General features: G+C 37.7%; 1 protein-coding gene across 5 annotated transcripts in view; it reads left to right on the forward strand.

Annotated features, from left to right (window-relative positions):
• The first annotated feature begins 1,491 nt into the window (after nt 1-1,491).
• Ncoa6 (nuclear receptor coactivator 6) overlaps nt 1,492-18,298 on the forward strand; it is a 67,701-nt gene continuing 50,894 nt past the window's right edge. For 4 of the 5 annotated variants that reach the window (XM_005363080.3, XM_013352185.2, XM_026787094.1 and 1 more), the window contains exons 1-4: nt 4,196-4,231; nt 10,460-10,561; nt 13,276-13,555; nt 16,637-16,792. In XM_005363080.3, the coding sequence (XP_005363137.1) occupies nt 13,321-13,555; nt 16,637-16,792 (391 nt within the window). In that variant the 5' untranslated portion in view covers nt 4,196-4,231; nt 10,460-10,561; nt 13,276-13,320. Of the gene's footprint in view, nt 1,570-4,195; nt 4,232-10,459; nt 10,562-13,275; nt 13,556-16,636; nt 16,793-18,298 lie in introns of those variants that run through there. The other variant, XM_026787093.1, reaches the window with a different exon arrangement.

Here is an 18,298-nt window from a genome sequence, read left to right on the forward strand (position 1 = left end):
TCCTCCTGTTTTATAATCCTCTCTAGGGCTGGGATCAAAGGCATGAACTTCTCGGTTTCTATGGCAACTAGTGTGGTTACTGGGATTAAAGGTGTGTGTTAGCACTACCTGGTCTGTAAAGCTGACCATTAGGGCTATTTTAACTCTGATCTTCAGGCAAGCTTTACTTATTAGAAAAATGAAATGTCACTACAAGCTCATAGAAATTGTGTCTTGCCGCAGCTCATACAACTTTATGGGAAGACCACAAGGAGAACTCAAGGCAAAGCCACCCTGGCATGATCAGCCTCTCTTTCTATATCACATTGTGTGTTAGTGTAGCTGGTGCTAGTCAAAGTCAGATGTGGTGGCACACACCTGTAACCCTATTACTTGGAAGGCTGAGGTGGGAAGAGTAAGAGCTTTTTAAGCTAGCCTGGGCTACACAACTAGGTTCTGTCTAAATAAATAAAGCTATGTTATTCTGAATATGGACACCAGCTGATCTTAGTATTTGAAAAATGCATACTAAGGTTAGGAAATGTTTACATGGAGTCTAGGCTTTATTTCATTTCCATGTATGGGTGGCAAAGTAGCTGTACTAGGGCACAATTGTGGGCTTGGAACATCTGTATTTCTATTTATTTGTTTCTTTGTTAGTTTTTGCAGTTGTCATGAAATAATTATTTCAGAATATAAAGTAAAGCCGGGCAGTGGTGGTGCATGCCTTTAATCCCAGCACTCAGGAGGCAGAGGCAGGCAGATCTCTGTGAGTTTGAGGCCAGCCTGCTAGTTCCAGGACAAGCTCAAAGAAACCCTGTCTCGAAAAACCAAAAAAAAAAGAAAAAAGAATATAAAGTAAATGCTAAATTAAGATGTATGATGTTATCAACGTATTTATAATTTTAAACAGAAGAGCACTGATATGGACTGTATGGGCAAGCTGGGACAAATCAGCTAACTAGTGAGACTCCAATGTATGATAGAAATCTTTTAGGGTTTCTACATTTTACAAATACATACAGCCCTTTCTCTCTCTCCCTCTTCTTTCCTTTCCCCTTCTCTCCCTTTACCTTCTCCTGTGCCCTTTCTCCTTTTCTCTCTTTTGAGATAGTCTCAAAGCAGTTCTCAGGCTAGCCTAAAATACATTGTATAACCCAGGCTGTCCTCAGTGTGTCTTATTTTAAGGATGTTGATTGAAATATAATAGGAAAAATGCACAAACCATAAAGAGCAAGACTTATAAAATGAACTTACCTCTATAAGTAACTATTATACAGCTGTTTTGAAAATGCCTTGAACATTCTTTCTGATAATAAAGTTTATTTGCTAAAAAGACCACTGTACTAAGGGACTATTCACCATTTCTTTTACACCTCTTTCTAGAATAAATTAACAAAAATAGTAATATATGGAATTAGGCTGGTCATCAACATTTACTTAAGATCTGTTTACTGGGTTTATTTAGTCTTTTCTGATGTTTCTCTTTTTCTTCTTTGTTCTTTCCCCCTTTTGTCTAGGTCCTGGGAGGAATGGAGAGGGGTCCTATTGACTACCTTCTCTGAAAGTGGTCAGAGAGTTCTTAAACAGGTCTGTCAAATCTGGAATACAAATAAAAGTTGGATTTTTTAAAAAGACTTAGTTTCAACTAAAAGGATTGAATTAAGAATAAACTTTTAGGGTTTTTTTTTTTTTTTTTGTCACTACAGTTAGGCAAGCATTAAACCACTGACCTATCTCTGGGTCCATATACTTTACTCAAAATTTTTAATTTATGATAGGTGTATGTATGTGGTAGTATGTGAATGCCATGGTGTATGCATGGAGGCTGGAGGTGGGAGTTATTGCTCTCCTCCTACCATCTGCATTTCGGGGAGATTGAACTCAGATCATCAGGGTTGGCAGCAAGTGCAGCTGTTTTCTTTACCTGCTATGCCATCTCACTGGCTAAACTTTACCGTTTTAAACGAAGTTATTTTGACCTCAGTTTACAACAAAATATTTTACTTCGGTAAGCTGCATTTGGCATGTAGGTTTACTAGTTACCTGCTTTGATAGAAAAGCATTTGGCCATGTGGGGGTCAGCCTATAATCCCAGCACTTGGCTGAGGCAGGAGGATCATGAGCCTGGGTACATACTGAGTTCCGGGCCAGTCTGTACTACATAGGAAGACCATGTCTCAAAAAAAGTCACCACCAACAGAGCATGTTGAGTCATGTCTTTATCAATTGTGTCAAATATATGAAATACAGATGAATTTTTTATTGGTTTTATGGGAGGAATCAATAATAGATAAAGAGGTGAACTTACCAGCTGTGTATGATTTTGGAAGGGAATACAAGCATAGATAAAATCTCCAAAGTCAATTATTTATTTGCCCCTTTCTGATGTTCTTAGAATTCCCAACAAGCTGCCTTACAGGTCTCAGAAGGTCTAGTGTCTTTGTCATCAACAATCAGCTTTATCATTATGCAGATACAAACTTGTCTTTACATTGGAATCCCCTGGTATTCTTGAATTTTTGATCATCGCCTGTGCCCATTTTTAGACACAGTAATCGGTTCAAATTGTTGATCTTTTTATTTTATTTATAAACACATGCACATATAACTTACATGCCTACACATACCTCCCACCCCCATCATTTGCCTTTTCTTTCATTGTGGTGCTGGGATTTGAAGGCAAGGCCTTGCTTGTGCTAGGTGAGAGAACTCCCTCAGCCTTGAGATTTGCTTTTTCTGTTGGTGATAATGATAGCAGGTGGGTTTTCCCCCCTTATATTGTCATTTGTTTTAATTTCCTGCCTTTTTTCTTGCAGAATTTTGTTTTGTTTTGAGACAAGATCTTACTGTGTAGCCTTATCTGGCCTGGAACTTGTTTTGTAGACCAGGCTGGCCTTGAACTCCAGCCTCCTGAGTGCTAGAATTAAAGGTGTCTGCTACCATGACTAGCCATTTGTTTGTATTTGTCAGTCTTAGGAGGTTTTAGATTTTGAGTCATTAAATAAACCTTTCCCACTTGAAGTTACAAATATTTGTTCTGTGCTTCTGTAATATTAAAATGTAGAGTTTCTTCTATTATATTTGAAGTTTTTGGTCTGTTTGGAGTTATCTTATTGTGTAGCAGGAGAAATTCAATTAGTCTCCCATCCACTTACATAAGTTTTCATAGTAATTTAACTATTGAGAATATGACATGTGTCAATGTTCATTAATGCGCATATATTGATTGCATGTATGTTGTCTATGGATGTGGAAGATAGAGCATAGCAATTTTCTCTCCTAGAAGCCAGAGAGGACTTTGGATGACACTCTCCACCTTATTCCTTTGAAAAAAAGCCTCTCAGAACCTGGAGCTAGACTGGTAGCCAGCAAACCACAGTGATCCCTATGTCCACCCCACCGTGCTGTTAGAGTACCTGTGCACACATGGCCGTGCCCAGCTTTTCATATTGTGCAAGGGATTTGGATTCCAATTCTTGGCCTACATAGCAATGACTCTCTGTGTGTGGAGGCTGCTTGTTCATTTCCCGGCCACCCAGACCCAAAATAATCACACAGAAACTCTATTAATTACAACACTGCTTGGCCAATAGCTTACTCTTCTTTTGAACTAACCCTTACTTCTTAAATCAACCCATTTCTATTATTCTGTGTATCTCCACTAGGCTGTGGCTTACCAGTGCCAGCATGTTACTCCTTCAACAGCTACATGGCATCTCCCATCTCCCTGATTCCCCCTTCTTTTCTCCTCTATCTCTGCGTGGAATTCCTGCCTTGCTCTATTCTGTGCTGCCATTGGCCCAAAGCAGCTTCTTTATTAACCAATGGTAATAAAACATATTCACAGCATACAGAGGGGAATCCCATATCACCTCTCACTCACTGAGCCTTTCCCCAGCCCTTATTAACGTGTTTTAATCTGATAGGACTTAATTCCATTCTCTATTCTGATTTTTCAATTTTCCTACAAACCTTAGAATCAGGTTGTTTTATATTATAAATTATTAAGTTATAAATTAAATTATAAATTCACACATGTGAATCCTCACCTATGAGGGTACTATTTTATCCATGTCTTAAAAAATTTTGTCTTTCATGAGTATTTTTAAAGATTTTTATGTATACAAATATTTTACCTTCCTGCTTGTATGTATTTATGTGCACCGTGTATGTGCCAGGTGCCCAAAGAAGTCAGAAGAGGGCTTCAGATCCCCTGGAACTACAGTTGTGGATGACTGCAAGCCACCATGTGAGTGCTTGGAATCAAACCCGATTCCCCTGCAAGAGCAACAATGAGCTATCTCTTCAACCTCCTTCATAAATATATTTAGGTTTTCTTTTTATATCTTGACCTTTCTTTTTAGTTATCTTAAAAATTTTAACTTTCTTGTCACTACTAAAAATGAGATCTTACCCCACATGTTGATAATTACATAGGTAATAAATGCTGTTTTTTTCTGTATATTAATTTTGCACCATGCTGCTTTGCTATTTTTTTTTTTTTTTTTGGTTTTTCGAGACAGGGGTTCTCTGTGGTTTTGGAGCCTGTCCTGGAACTAGCTCTTGTAGACCAGGCTGGTCTTGAACTCACAAAGATCCGCCTGCCTCTGCCTCCCGAGTGCTGGGATTAAAGGCATGCGCCACCACCGCCCGGCCATTGCTTTGCTAAATTTTATTATCTGTCCTTTGCTTGATTTTCAAGTATACAAGTCTGTCATTTTCATTAGTTTTATATTCTTTCCAATTTTTAACCTTTATTTCTCATTTCATTTTACTGATTTTATACATCTGTGCTCCTGACTTCACTGATATACTCCTCTCCTCCTCCATAAAGCTGCTGCTGACTCATGCTTGTTTTCTGTGTGTGGTGCTTCTTCCTTGGATTACACACTAGCCCTCACTTTTGTGCTGAGAAAATAAATTTTTATCATGTTAAGGAGACTTTTTTTTTTTTTTTGAGACAGGGTTTCTCTGTGTAGCCCTGACTGTCCTGGAACTAGCTCTTGTAAACCAGGCTGGCCTTGAACTCACAGAGAAAAAAGCAGGGGTGGGCACTAGGGAAATTAAGTTTAGTGGCAAAATAAAATGTGTGTATAAAATCCTAGATTTAGAACCCAGTACTGGGAACATGGGTAAGTTACATCAGTGGAGATGACCACATAACATCTTCCCTCAGTTTCCTGACACCAAGTTTGCTTTGAATTCTAATAACAGACTTCACTTGGCCATGGAGCATTATTATTCTTTTAAAGAACTACCAGATTCTGTTTGGAATTTGACTTGAAGTCTTACACACCAAACAGTGTAATTAAGGTTGATGTGTAGCTTTCTGCCTCCGAATCGTGTTGACTTTGAGTGTTTATATTTACTTCATAAAGTGAATTGAGGGGCTGGGAAGATTGCTTATTCAGTAAAGGTGCTTGCTACCAAGCCTGATTAACTGCATTCAGTCACTGGGACCCACAGAGAAGTGGAAGGAGAGAACCGACTCTGAAGTCGTCCTCTGATCTCCATGTGAGCACAGTGACATGAGTATGCCCACATACATGTAAAATAAAATAAATGTAATTTTACAAAGAATTGAAAGTTTTCCTGTATACTGTGTGCTCTGGAACAACTTCAGGTCATTAGGTTTCTGTGATCTGTAAAGTATTCTTTTTCATTCCACTTGTGTATGGTGCTTAGGGGTGACTGGGATCCTGTAGGTGGTCATGGTGGAAGCTTGAACTATGAAGAGGTGAGAATGAAAAATCTGGTTCATATTGACTTGGTTCATCTGGATCAAGACTTCAGGGAGTCTGATACCAGGTGGTTTATTCCCAACAAATTGATACACATTATAATTTGGGGGAAAGTTTCCTGGTGTGATACAATCCCTGGAAGGAAAATAATTACATTGAAACTTAACTCAGCTTAAAGGCCTAAGGGTCTGGCCTGGTTTTAGTCATACAAATAGCATAGAGATCATTTAGGCAGCTCTGGTCCTGGTTGTGGGAACCTAGGGGGAGTCCCTGGCTGTACAGAAAATATAAGGGCCATTTAGACTACTGGGTATCTCTGGTCCTGGTTGTAGGATTTGGGGGAGCCCCTGGATGTGAAAGTCATTTAGATTACTAGCCAACTCCAACCCTAGTTGTAGGAGCTTGTTATGACCTGTCCCAACAGATAATGCAGATTACCAGGTTATTAAGCACTTCCAATTCCCAGCTTTCTGGATGGAAAAAATAAGTTTTTCTTCTTTCCCATTGGGAAGATAATCCTGTGTACTTAACATTCCTGGTTTCCCTGGAGATCTGTGGGCTCAAGGACCTTTGTGCTGAGCTCTCAGCAAAGGAAGTATTAAAATATTTACCTTATAGCTGGGAGTGATGGTGAATACCTTTACAGGTGGATCTCTGAATTCAAGACCAGTCTGGTCCACATAGTATGTTCCAGGATAACCAGAGCTATACAGAGAAACCCTGTCTCAAAAAAAAAAAATTATATTATGATAAACAAAACCTTGACCAAAGTAGTCATCAATTCTTTTCAATTTCTTTGTCTTTTTTCTTTCCTTTTTCAGTTTTTCAGGACAGGGTTTCTCTTTGTAGCTCTGGTTGTTCTGGAACTCACTCTGTAGACGAGGCTGGGCTCAAACTCACAGAGATCCTTCTGCTTCAGCCTCCCAAGTACACCACCACCAGTTTGTTGTTTTCTTTCTTTTCTTCCTTAAATCACTAGTTATATAACTATTTTAAAAAATATTCTTCCAATATGAAAATATTTGAGCTGAGCATGATAGCCCCTACTTGTAATCACAGCACATGAGGCGGTGAGACTGGAGGATTGCCAGGAATTCAGAGTCAGACTTGGCTGTAGAGTACTACCTGACTTACATTTTTTAAAACATTATCAATTTTCCTATTTATTTTTATTTATTTGAGATAGAGTCTTGTGCGGTGCAGGCCTCAGACTCTTTCTTGTAAGACTGGCCTTGAACTCTTGATACTCCTGCCCTACTCTCCCTCTCCTCCCTAGTGCTGAGATCACTAGCTTGAACAGCTAGGCCTGTCCATTTCTGAGGCTGATTAGCTTGTTTGGTTTTGTTTTTCAAGACAGGGTTTCTTTTGTAGCCTTGGCTGTCCTAGAGCTTGCTTTGTAGACCAGGCTGGCCTAGAACGCATAGAGATCTGCCTGCCTCTGCCTCACAAGTGCTGGGATTAAAGGTGTGTGCCACCACCTCTGCTTGGCTTCCCTTTAAAGTTTAGTGAAGAAAGGGTCTTGATATGTAGTTCAGAACGGCCTTTAATTTGTGCCACTCTTGCCTCGGCCTCCTTCAGGCTAATTGCAGGTGTGTCCTATCAATGTATGTTCTTTTTCTATTTTCTAATTGAATTCTGTTTTATTAATGTCTCATTTTATTCCCTATTAGCTCATTTTAATGTTTTTTTTCTAACTTTGAGTCAGCTATTTAAGTCATTTATTTACTTCCTCTTACCCCTCTTGTAAATATTTTATGACTATGTATTTCTTTTTTTTCAAATTTAACTTTCTATTTTTATTAGCAATCAAAGGAAAATACATCAAAGTGTCTCTTTTTCAGCCATTTACTCAAACAAAACAAACAGGAAATCTTTTCAGCTTTGTGATACTCTAATTTTCCAATTCAAGCAATTATTAAAAGGAGCTAGACAGATGATTCAGCAGTTAAAGAGTAGGTACTGCTTCTGCAGTAGACAGATAGTCTCAGCATTCATGTCAGGAATCACAATGCCTGTTTCCTAGTTCTAGGGTATGTGATGCCTCTTCTGGCCTCCAGAGGTACCGCACTCACGTACATTAAAGATAAATACATAAAGTAAGAAATTAGAGGCAGCAGTATCTCAAAATTGCCTCTGCTCACTCATAAGTATACATGATTTAATGCGAAATGCCTAAAAGATCATAGTTGATATGAGTAAGTCTAGTTCTTACCTTTCAGTCATGGAAAGCATAAGGCACACTGATCAGTTAAGAAAGTAATCAGTTTGGGGATGAGATATGGCTCAGAAGTTAAGAGCTCTTGATTTAACCGCTTTTAGCCAGAGTCCAGTTCCTAGCATCCATGTCAGTTTTAGGGACTGGATACCCTTCTTTGACTTTATGACCACTGGAACACTCATGTGCATACAAACAGAAACATAAGAACATAAAGAATAAAATACATCTTTCAAAATTAATCAGATTGGTCAAAGAGGGTATGAGAGATGATTCTAGCAGAAATGTTTGAAAAGCAATAATGGGGTATTGCTCAGTTGCTTAGCATACATGAAATCCTAGATTTCATCTCCAGCACTATATAAATCAGACATTGTGGTTCATCCTATAATCCCATTAGGGAAGACCAAAAGTTCAGGGTCAGCCATTTGTGGTTAAATTAAAGGCACATGCCTTTAATCCCAGCACTCAACAGGAAGGTGGACCTCTGTCAGTTCAAGACCAACCTGGTCTTCATAATGAATTCCAGACCAGCCAAGGCCACAAAGTGAAACCATGTGACGAAAGAAAGAAAGAAAAGAAGAAAGAAAGAAAGAAAGAAGAAAGAGAAAAGTTCAAGGCCACCTTGGACAATATACCTTATATCTCAGAGACAGAAATATGTTTAAAAAAACAACAAGAAAAATCTTTGGTTTGGGTCAATAATGGGAATCTGTAGCCTGAAAACAGAACCATGTAAGTGAGGCATGATGGTACAAATCTGAAATGGCAGCGTTTCTGAGGTAGACGCAGGAGAGTCAGAAATCCAAGAACAAACTCAGCTACATAGAAGGTTTGATTGAAGTCAACCTTCCAGATTCAAGTGGGGGCCATTACTTTAAAAATAAACAAGGCAAGCTGGTGGTGGTGGCATGTGCCTTTAATCCCAGTACTTGGGAAGCAGAGGCTGGAGGATCTCAGGGAATTCAAGGCCAGCTTGGTCTACAAAGCAAGTTCCAGTATAGCCATGACTACACAGAGAAACCCTTCGTGAGTCTTGACAATCTTTGCCATTTTGTCCACTCGAATACACAGATGAAACTTGTGTACCCAAGGACTTCTGCTCACTGCCACCATCCACAGAGGCACGACTGTGAATTTCTTCCTCTCAACTTGCCTGTATTCTTTGGTTCTTTTATGTAGTATTGATTTACAATTTTCTAGAAATTTTGAATTTTGCTTGACATTTTTTCTTAACCTGAATCCATAGGTTTTGCTGCTCCTTTAAGATGGAAAGACTTGTTTGTTGGTTCTATCTTGAGTCAATCATTTTAGTGCACTGTTTATTAGAGTATTTGAGCACTCTGTTATTTCTTTGGATGTATTGAGATTTTTCCTTATGGTCTAACTTTAAAAGTACTTTTTTCTTGAATTAAAAAAGCAATTAAAAATAGTTTTTTCTTACTAACTACTACCAGTGCATATCCATATAAAATGTCAAGATTATAAAATCAATATTGAGCTGGCAGGATAGTTTCTGAGGGTAGGGACACTTGGCCACCAAGCCTGATGACCTAAGTTCAGTCCCCAGGATGGTAGAAGAGAAGAACTGATTCTCGCAGGTTGTCCTCTGACCTCTGCACACTGTGACACATGTGTACATATGTGCACACACACTACATAGATATTTTAAACAGTATGTGGCAATAACAAAGTTATAGCACCCCAGTTAAATATGTTAAAGTCTAATACTATCTTGTTAAGATAGGTAATTTTTTTCTGAAGCATGCCAAAATAATAAAATTTCCATGTTTAATTTATATGTTTGCCATAAAGAATGCTTTACAATTTAAATTAAAATTTTAATTAAAACTATGATATTGTGAATAAAATAGAAAAAGGCAGTTATACTTTATGAAGTTTAAAAATCAATATTCTGTTAGATGATGTGAGTCTAATATTCAGTGTGAATAGAAAATAATTCTGTGGGACTGGGCAGATGCTCAGCAGTTAAGAACTCTACTGCTCTTCTAGGGCACCTGGGTTGGGTCCAGCACTCATGTGGTGGCTCACAACCATCTGTAACTCTTCTGGCCTCCAGAGGCACTAGATACACATATGTTGTACATATATAAATGCACACAAAACATCCATACACACAAAATAAAGAAATCTTTAAAAACTTATACAGAGGACAATATTTGGCTCCAAATATCTATAGGCAGTTTCCCTGTTTAATTAGGCAGGTTTAGGAATCAAAGTCTGGAGAGTGATGGAAGCCAGAGTTCCCAGTTCTGTGATTCTTATATGAAGCTGGTTTGGGTTCCTGAGTTTTGCTTCTACATTCTGTATGAGTGGTAGGGCATGTTTTAAGATTTCTAATGATAATTCTGATTTAACAATTTCTAGAATTCCCATATTGACTTTATAACTTACAGTGTTTGTATTTTGTACCCTGATATCTTTATAATACTGTGGTTTTTCTTTCCTCTCTTTTTTATTTCTCTTTCTTTTTTTCTCCTTTTTATTTCCTTTCCTAAAGAATTCTGATTTGGCTGCTACTTTGAAATACAAGCCCAAAAGATGCCACCTTGTTTGGACTTAGAGGATGACCTGGATAAGTGATAAAAGTTAAGACATTTTGGTAAGTGAAACTTTATGTAAGACAATTTGTTAAAAAGTCCATTTTATATGTATTGTGTGTGTTTTCCCTCATGTATGTGCACTACATTCATGCAGTTCCCATGGAGGCAAGAAGAGGTTGACAGATGCCCTGGAACTGAAGTTACAGACAGTTGAGAGCCTCCATGAGATTCTAGGAATTGAACCTGGATTCGAGCCAGTGCTCTTAACTGCTGAGCCATCTCTCTGATTTTTTTCACAACATGTTATCAGTATATAGAGAATCTGCTGATTTTTATTTGCATGTGTGTTTATGAGTAGCCATGGAATCCAGAAGAGGATGTTAGGTTCCACTAGAACTGGAGTTATAGGCAAGGTTGTGAGACACCTGACATGGGAAGCAAGCTCCAGTCTTCTACAAGAACACTAAGCTGCTGAGCCATCTCACTAGTCCTGCTACTGGTTTTTCTGTAAATTTTGTATATCTACTTTCTTATGGAAAGTATTTTCTAGCCCTACAAACTTTCTGGTGAGGTCCTTAGAGTCTTTTAAGTATATAATCATATCTGTATACAGAAGTGATTTGACCTCTTCTTCCTTATTTCTATGCTTTTTATTCACCTCCTGTTAAAGAATTCAAGTACTCAAAAAAAAAAAAAGAATTCAAGTACTATCTAGGAGTGATACCATACACTTTTATTTTATATTTTGCATAAACCTTTAATTTCAGCACTCTAGAGGCAGAGGCAGATGGATCTCTGTGAGTCCGGTACAGCCAGAGCTACATAGAGAGACCCTGCCCCCCCCCCCAAATGCAAACATACAACAGAGAATTCAAGCACTATATTCAGTAAGAGTATTGGGAGGTAGAGTAGGGCTGAAGAGTTAGCCTAGGGCTTAAGAATACTTGCTATCCTTGCAGAGAAGCCAGGTTCAGGTCCCAATACCCACATGGCAGCTCAAAATCTTCGGGTCCTCTATAAGAGCAGTATGCCCTCTTTAACTGCTGAGTTATCTCTCCAGCCTCTGTGTCTTATTTCTATTTGTATATGTTTGTGCCACCGAGAGACATAGAAGTCAGCAAACATGCAAGAGGCAGTTCTCTCCTTCCTCCATATAGTTTCTGGGCATTAAACTTAAGTTTGGCTGCAAGCGCTTTTACACCCTGCGCCATCACACTAGCCCTCAGTGTGTGTTAACCATTATTTTGACTAGATCTTCTTGGTTCAATTTGGGTAGTTCATATATTGAGCAAAGTACCCATTCCTTCAAGATTTTACAACTTACTGTAAGTTTTCAAAATATTCCTAAATGATCTTCTGAATTTCACTGCTTTCATAACTACTTTTTAGTCTAAGTATGTACATATATATGTATGTATGTATGTATGTATACTTACTTTTTTTTTTTTTTGAGAAGAAGCCTTTTGTGTCCCAAGCTGGCCTTGAACTCTTTTCACGGCCAGATCCTCCTGCTTCTACCTTCCTTGCGCTGGAATCATAGGTGTGTGTCACTGTGCCTGGTTTATGTGATGCTAGGGACAAAATCCAAGGCTTTGTGCATGTTAAGCAAGCACTCGTCAACTGATCTACATCTCCAGCCCCTTAATTTTCTTCATTAATCTCTATTTTGGTTAGTTTGGTTATATTATCAAAGAACTAACTCTTTGTTTCATTAATGTCATATTTTTGTTTTATTCATTTCATTAACACCTGTCCTAGCATTTTTTTCTTTCCTTTTATGAAAAAAGTTGAAACATTTTTACTACTTGTTTCTGTAGATGGCTTTGGTGTGTGTGTGTGTGTGTGTGTGTGTGTGTGTGTGTGTGTGTGTGTGTGTAGGTCAGAGGACATTTGTAGTTTGATTCCCTCTATGTGGCTTCCAGAGATCAAACTCATCATCAGGCTTGGCAGCAGTCAGGTTTGCAGGCTTAGAAGCAATGTATTTACTTGTTTAGCTGTCTCACCAGCCTGTGGTATGGCTTTCCATCTACTAATTTTGGTTTGACTTGTTCTTGTTTTACTAAGACCTTGACATACATCATTAGGTTATTTTTCTTGCTATTCTTACTTTGAAATGCCTGCTAAATTAAATAGTTACAGGTTTTAGGCAGTTTCAAGACTCAGTCTTTTCTCTGGCTAAGCAGCAGCTTTTAAGCCTTAGAAACCTTTATTGGTTTTATTTATTTACTTCTAATATTTATTAGAATTTTTGGTTTTTGTTTGTTTTGAGACAGGGTTTCTCTGTGTAGCCCTGACTGTTCTGGAATTTGCTTTGTAAACCTGGCTGGTCTCCAACTCAGAAATCTGCCTGCCTCTGTCTCCCGAGTGCTGGGATTAAAGGCATGCACCTCCGCTGACCAGTTGTTTATTAGAATTTTAAAAATGTAGCTGGAAAGTAAATAAAGTTGTTTTACAAAGGATTGTAATGCTGTTGTTTTGTTTGTTTGAGACAAGACTCTGCAGCCTAGGGTGGGCTCAGACTCGCGTTTTCCCTACTGAGATTACAGGTGTGCACTGCCACACTCCCCTTCTTTATTTCCCTGTGTCCCTCTGTATGTTCCTCCCAATATCCTAGTCCTACCAAACAGTAGCATATAGTATTATGAAAGGAAATTTTACTTAGTGAATAAATTACATCTTTTAGAGAAGTCTGGATGATATGTTAAATAATAATGATATGTTGAGTATATGATGATATGTTATAATACTCTGCATTCCCCCCTTGTTTTTGAAGGTTTTCTTATTGTTCACTTTGCATATACTTCTGGAATAATACACCATGGTTTTGGATGACCTTCCAAACTTCGAAGACATCTATACTTCCCTGTGTTCATCAACAATGGAAGATTCAGAGGTGGATTTTGACTCTGGACTAGAAGATGATGACACAAAAAGTGATAATATTTTAGAGGATTCCACAATTTTTGTAGCCTTCAAAGGAAATATAGATGATAAAGACTTCAAATGGAAACTGGATGCAATATTAAAGAATGTGCCTAACTTGTTACATATGGGTAATTGCTTTAATTTTTCTTCCTTCTGATTACTCTTTTGAATATTTGCCCTTTCATGGTTACTATTAATTCTATAGAGTAAATTGGAAGGCTGGTTTTAGGTGCAAAGGTAGAACCTTCCCCTGCTGTTAGCATGTCTTGTTACTATCATTTTTTATTTATTTTTTAGTTTGTGTTTTAGAAAGAAGTCAGGTTTTATTACTGAAGACTGAGGTTATAGTCTTTATTACATTATACCTATTTATTTTGTATATGTAAGGTAGATATGTGCCATAGTACATGTGTCCTTTCTCCATGCAGGAAGCCAGGATCAGATTCAGGTCATCAGCTTTACTGGTGGGTAGCTACCCACTGAGCCACCTCACTGGCCCAGATTGTATTTTTGACTCAAAAACATTTTGTCAGATAATATCTGGTATGATGGAAATTTTAAAGGCTTTTATTTTCTCCCTAAAACAGGAATGTAGCCTAGGCTACCTTTAGTATAGTGATCTTCCTGAAACTTTAATTCTAGGATTACACATGTAGGCTATCTTGCCTAGTTTTAAAAGTTGCTAGTACAGCTTAACTGATTGTAATTAAACATTTTCAACTATATTAACATTAAGACTAGTATAAAGAACATGGATAAGTTTCCAGTAATTATCAGATTGGAAAGAAACTCTGTCTCTGGGATCCACAGTTTTTCGGTGTTTGGAGACATGTCTCCAGATGTCATGGGAAGACAATAGTCAAACCTCAGGGCTGGATTTTAATGCCATGTCTGATTTCATTAGGTAACTACAGCTTTCTGAATCACTTAGCTTTTCTCTGGGCTCCAATTTCCTTACCTGCAAGAGAACTTTGACTAAACATTGTCTAACCATTTTTAAATTTTGTGAGTATATTAATCCCATTACCCTTAGCAAATGATCTGTTTTATTGTTGTTTTACATTAGAGCAAGTGGATTCTGTATTAGTATTTAGTATCTAATGGTTTAAGAGCGTGAAGAGGGGTAAGTGACATGTAGGAACTCTCACAGGTATCTGGATTTTGAGAAAGCATATTCCTGTATGGCTATTTTATTAATATTAAAAGATATAATTGAATAAAGCATATAAACCATTTAGTTGATCAGAGTTAATAACAAAAGGGAAATTATTTAGTCTGAAGCTACCAGATAATTTGCTGCCTTGTCTAAAATGTAATTGTAAACAATATTACTCAGTTAATCTCTCAAACTTTGATTGTAAATTATATGTAACCATTTTTATATGTGGTTTAATGGTACTTAAATACAGTTATATTTTATAACAATCACTAGCAGCCATTTTTATAACTCCTGTCTTATAAAATTAAAATCTATACTATCATTTAATAACTTCCCCATTCCTTCCCTATTTTAGCCCTTAATAAGCACCATTGTACTTTCTATGATTTTTTTTATTAAAAAAATAGATTTTTTTATGTGTATGGGTATTTTGCCTACATGTCTGTAAATACCCCACATCCATGCATTGTCCATGGAAGACAGAAGAGGGTATCAGATCTGCTGGAACTAGAGATATAGCTAGTTGTGAGTTGTTATGTGTGCTGGGGATTGAACCTCTATTCTCTGGAAGAGCACCCAGTTCTCTAAACCACTGAGCCATTTCTCCCCGCACCATGATTTTGACTATTATACAAGCAGAATTGTGTAGTACTTGGCTCTTTATGACTGCTTTATTTCATTCAGCATAGTATTCTCATTGTTTGTCCACACTGTAGCTTGTGATGGGTTTTCCTTCCCATTTCAGGCTGAATATTCTACAGAATGTATGTCTATACCACATTTTACTTACCAATATTTATCTGTTGCTGAGCACTTGCATTACTTCCATGATTTAACTGCTGTAAATAATCGTGCCATAAACATGGATATAATTTTCCATATCCTGCTGTCAATTCTTTGGCTGAGTACTTAGAATTTAAAATGCTATATTATATAGTTTTTTTTAAAAAAAAATTTTGTACCATATAATTCTCTTAGCAGATTGTATGATTTATATATTCCCATCATTAGTACACAGGAGTCCCCAGTTTTTCCATATTATTGCCAATATTTTCTATAGTCTATTTTTATAATAGCCATCCTTATGTGATATGGTATCTAGCTACTTGATAGTGGTTTTTAATACACAAAATCCTTAAGAAGTCTAGTGTTTCTATTGTTTTTTTTTTTGTTGCTTGCCCCTTTACTGTTGTATCCAAGAAATCACTGCCAGATCCAAGGCGGTGAAGGTTTGTTACTAAATATTTTCTTTTTAGACTTTTAGGTCTTATATAAATGTTCCATTTTCAGTTAAATTTTGTGTATATTAGGTTAACTTCACTCCTTAGCATGTGTACACATACTTCTCTCAGAAACTAGTTAGGTTTTTTTGTATTCTTAAAAATCTGTCCAGAAGTATGTGTCAGTTTCAGAATTGTAGAATGTCAGATGTTTTTCTGTCCTAAAGGAAGCTTACCTGTTGTAGTGAGAGCTTTTACTGTTTTGGCTTTTTGGGGAGCCTGACACCCAGCTCCCAAATCACACACGGAGGCTTCTTATTTATGATTGCCCGGCCTTAGCTTGCCTTGTTTCCCACTGGTTTTTCGTAACTTAAATTATCCTGACTACCTTTTGCCTCTGGACTTTTTTCTTTTCTTACTTCTGTATATCTTTCTTTCACTCCTACACTGTGGCTGGCTGGCTGGCCCCTGACATCCTCTCTCCTTGTTCTCTTGCTCCTCCTCCTTTCTCATTTCTCCTTCTGGCTCATCCCTACCACTTCCTGTCAGCTAGTTGCTGTCGCAAACTTCTGACTGCAGATGAATTTTACTTAATCAGACACATCTTTGCATCATTAAACAAATACTCCAGAGCATAAACAAAAGTAACACACCTTGAAATAGTATTCTCCAACAACTTGTTGAATGTATGTTTTCCTTCCTCAGTTTGTTGTGCTTCAGTGGGATCTGTACTCTTATCTAAAGTAGGAATTTTTGTTTTGTTTTTTTAGTTGCACATTCTCTAGTGTCTACAAAATTGATAATTTTATTCTCTTTTCTTTATGACCAAGAATCCAGCAAGCTAAAGGTACAGAAAGTGGAGCCTTGGAACAGCGTACGTGTCACATTCAACATCCCCCGGGAAGCAGCGGAGCGGTTACGGATCCTGGCTCAGAGCAACAACCAGCAGCTTCGGGATCTGGGGATTCTCTCCGTTCAGATTGAAGGTCCTTTACTTTGCCATGTCTCCCTCTGAATCAAAATACAGTAACAGTGGTATTCAGCATAGTTTCTGATGCTGCTTTGTCTGTTCTTCTGCTCTTTATTTTTGAGACTCTCAAGCAGCTGTGTATCCTGTGCTTCATGTTGCAGTACCTTAGAATAAAGAAGTATTAAAGTATTACTGCAGCCTGGAACATCATTCCTTTGGCTCTTTGGCGTTCAGTCTCAGACTTTAGTTTTACTTGTATCCTGCAAGGAACTGACTTGTCTATTTGAAGAATATCTAATTTTAATTGCTTTCTTTTACTGAATAACTTTATTATTTCCTTTGTTTATCTGGCAGATTAGGGAGTCCTGAACAATTTTTTTGTGTTTATCACTAGAGTGACCCTCTTGAATATAAAAACATGCTCAGCCTAATACATAATATCCAGCTTAAAGTTCTTTTGTTGCTTGCTACTTTTCACAGAAATTCAGGCCAATTCTCTACCACGAACTTAGGGCTTGCACAGTCTGAAATCAACCTTCCTCATATAGACTTATGCTAGTTAAATTCCACCCCCACCCCCGTCAGCTCTGTTTTCCAGTCTCTTCCAGTTTTCATTTGGTTCTTTGAACACACAGTTCTCCCTTCTGCCACAGATCTTTTGCACTGTTGTCTTCTATAAATGGAGTATTTTCTCATACAACTCCTGTTCATCAAGTGAATAATTGATGTTTAGTTTCTTGAGTTTTTTGTAATATTTTGGAGATCTCTTGTCTGATGTGGGGTTGGTAAAGATCTTTTCACATTCTGTAGGCTGCCGTTTTGTCTTAGTGACTGTGTTCTTTGCCTTACAGAAGATTCTCAGTTTTAGAAGGTCCCATTTATTAATTGTTGTTCTCAGTATCTGTGCTACTAATATTATATTTAGGAAGCAGTCTCCTGTGGCCATGCGTTCAAGGCTATTTCCCACTTTCTTTTCAATGAGGTTTAATGTGACTGGATTTATGTTGAGGTCTTTAATCCATTTGGACTTAAGTTTTGTGCATGGGGATAGATTTGGACCTATTTGCATTCTTTTACATGTTGACATCCAGTTATGCCAGTACCATTTGTTGAAGATGCTTTCTTTATTCCATTGTATAATTTTAGCTTCTTTGTCAAAAATCAAGTGTCCATAGGTGTATGGATATAATCAGGGTCCTTAATTCAATTCCACTGATCAGCCTGTTTGTTTTTATACCAATAGCAAGCTGTTTTCATTACTGTAGCTCAATAGTAGAGCTTGATGTCAGGGATGGTGATGCCTCCCCCAAAGTTGTAAAAGCAAGGAATAATTTTTTTTATTTATTATGTATACAATATTCTATCTGTGTGTATGCCTGCAGGCCAGAAGAGGGCACCAGACCCCATTACAGATGGTTGTGAACCACCATGTGGTTGCTGGGAATTGAACTCAGGACCTTTGGAAGAGTAGGCAATGCTCTTAACCTCTGAGCCATCTCTCCAGCCCGGATACTGATTTTTT

The sequence above is a fragment of the Microtus ochrogaster genome, linkage group LG8 (genome assembly GCF_000317375.1).
Source record: "Microtus ochrogaster isolate Prairie Vole_2 linkage group LG8, MicOch1.0, whole genome shotgun sequence".
Taxonomy (NCBI): Eukaryota; Metazoa; Chordata; class Mammalia; order Rodentia; family Cricetidae; genus Microtus; species Microtus ochrogaster.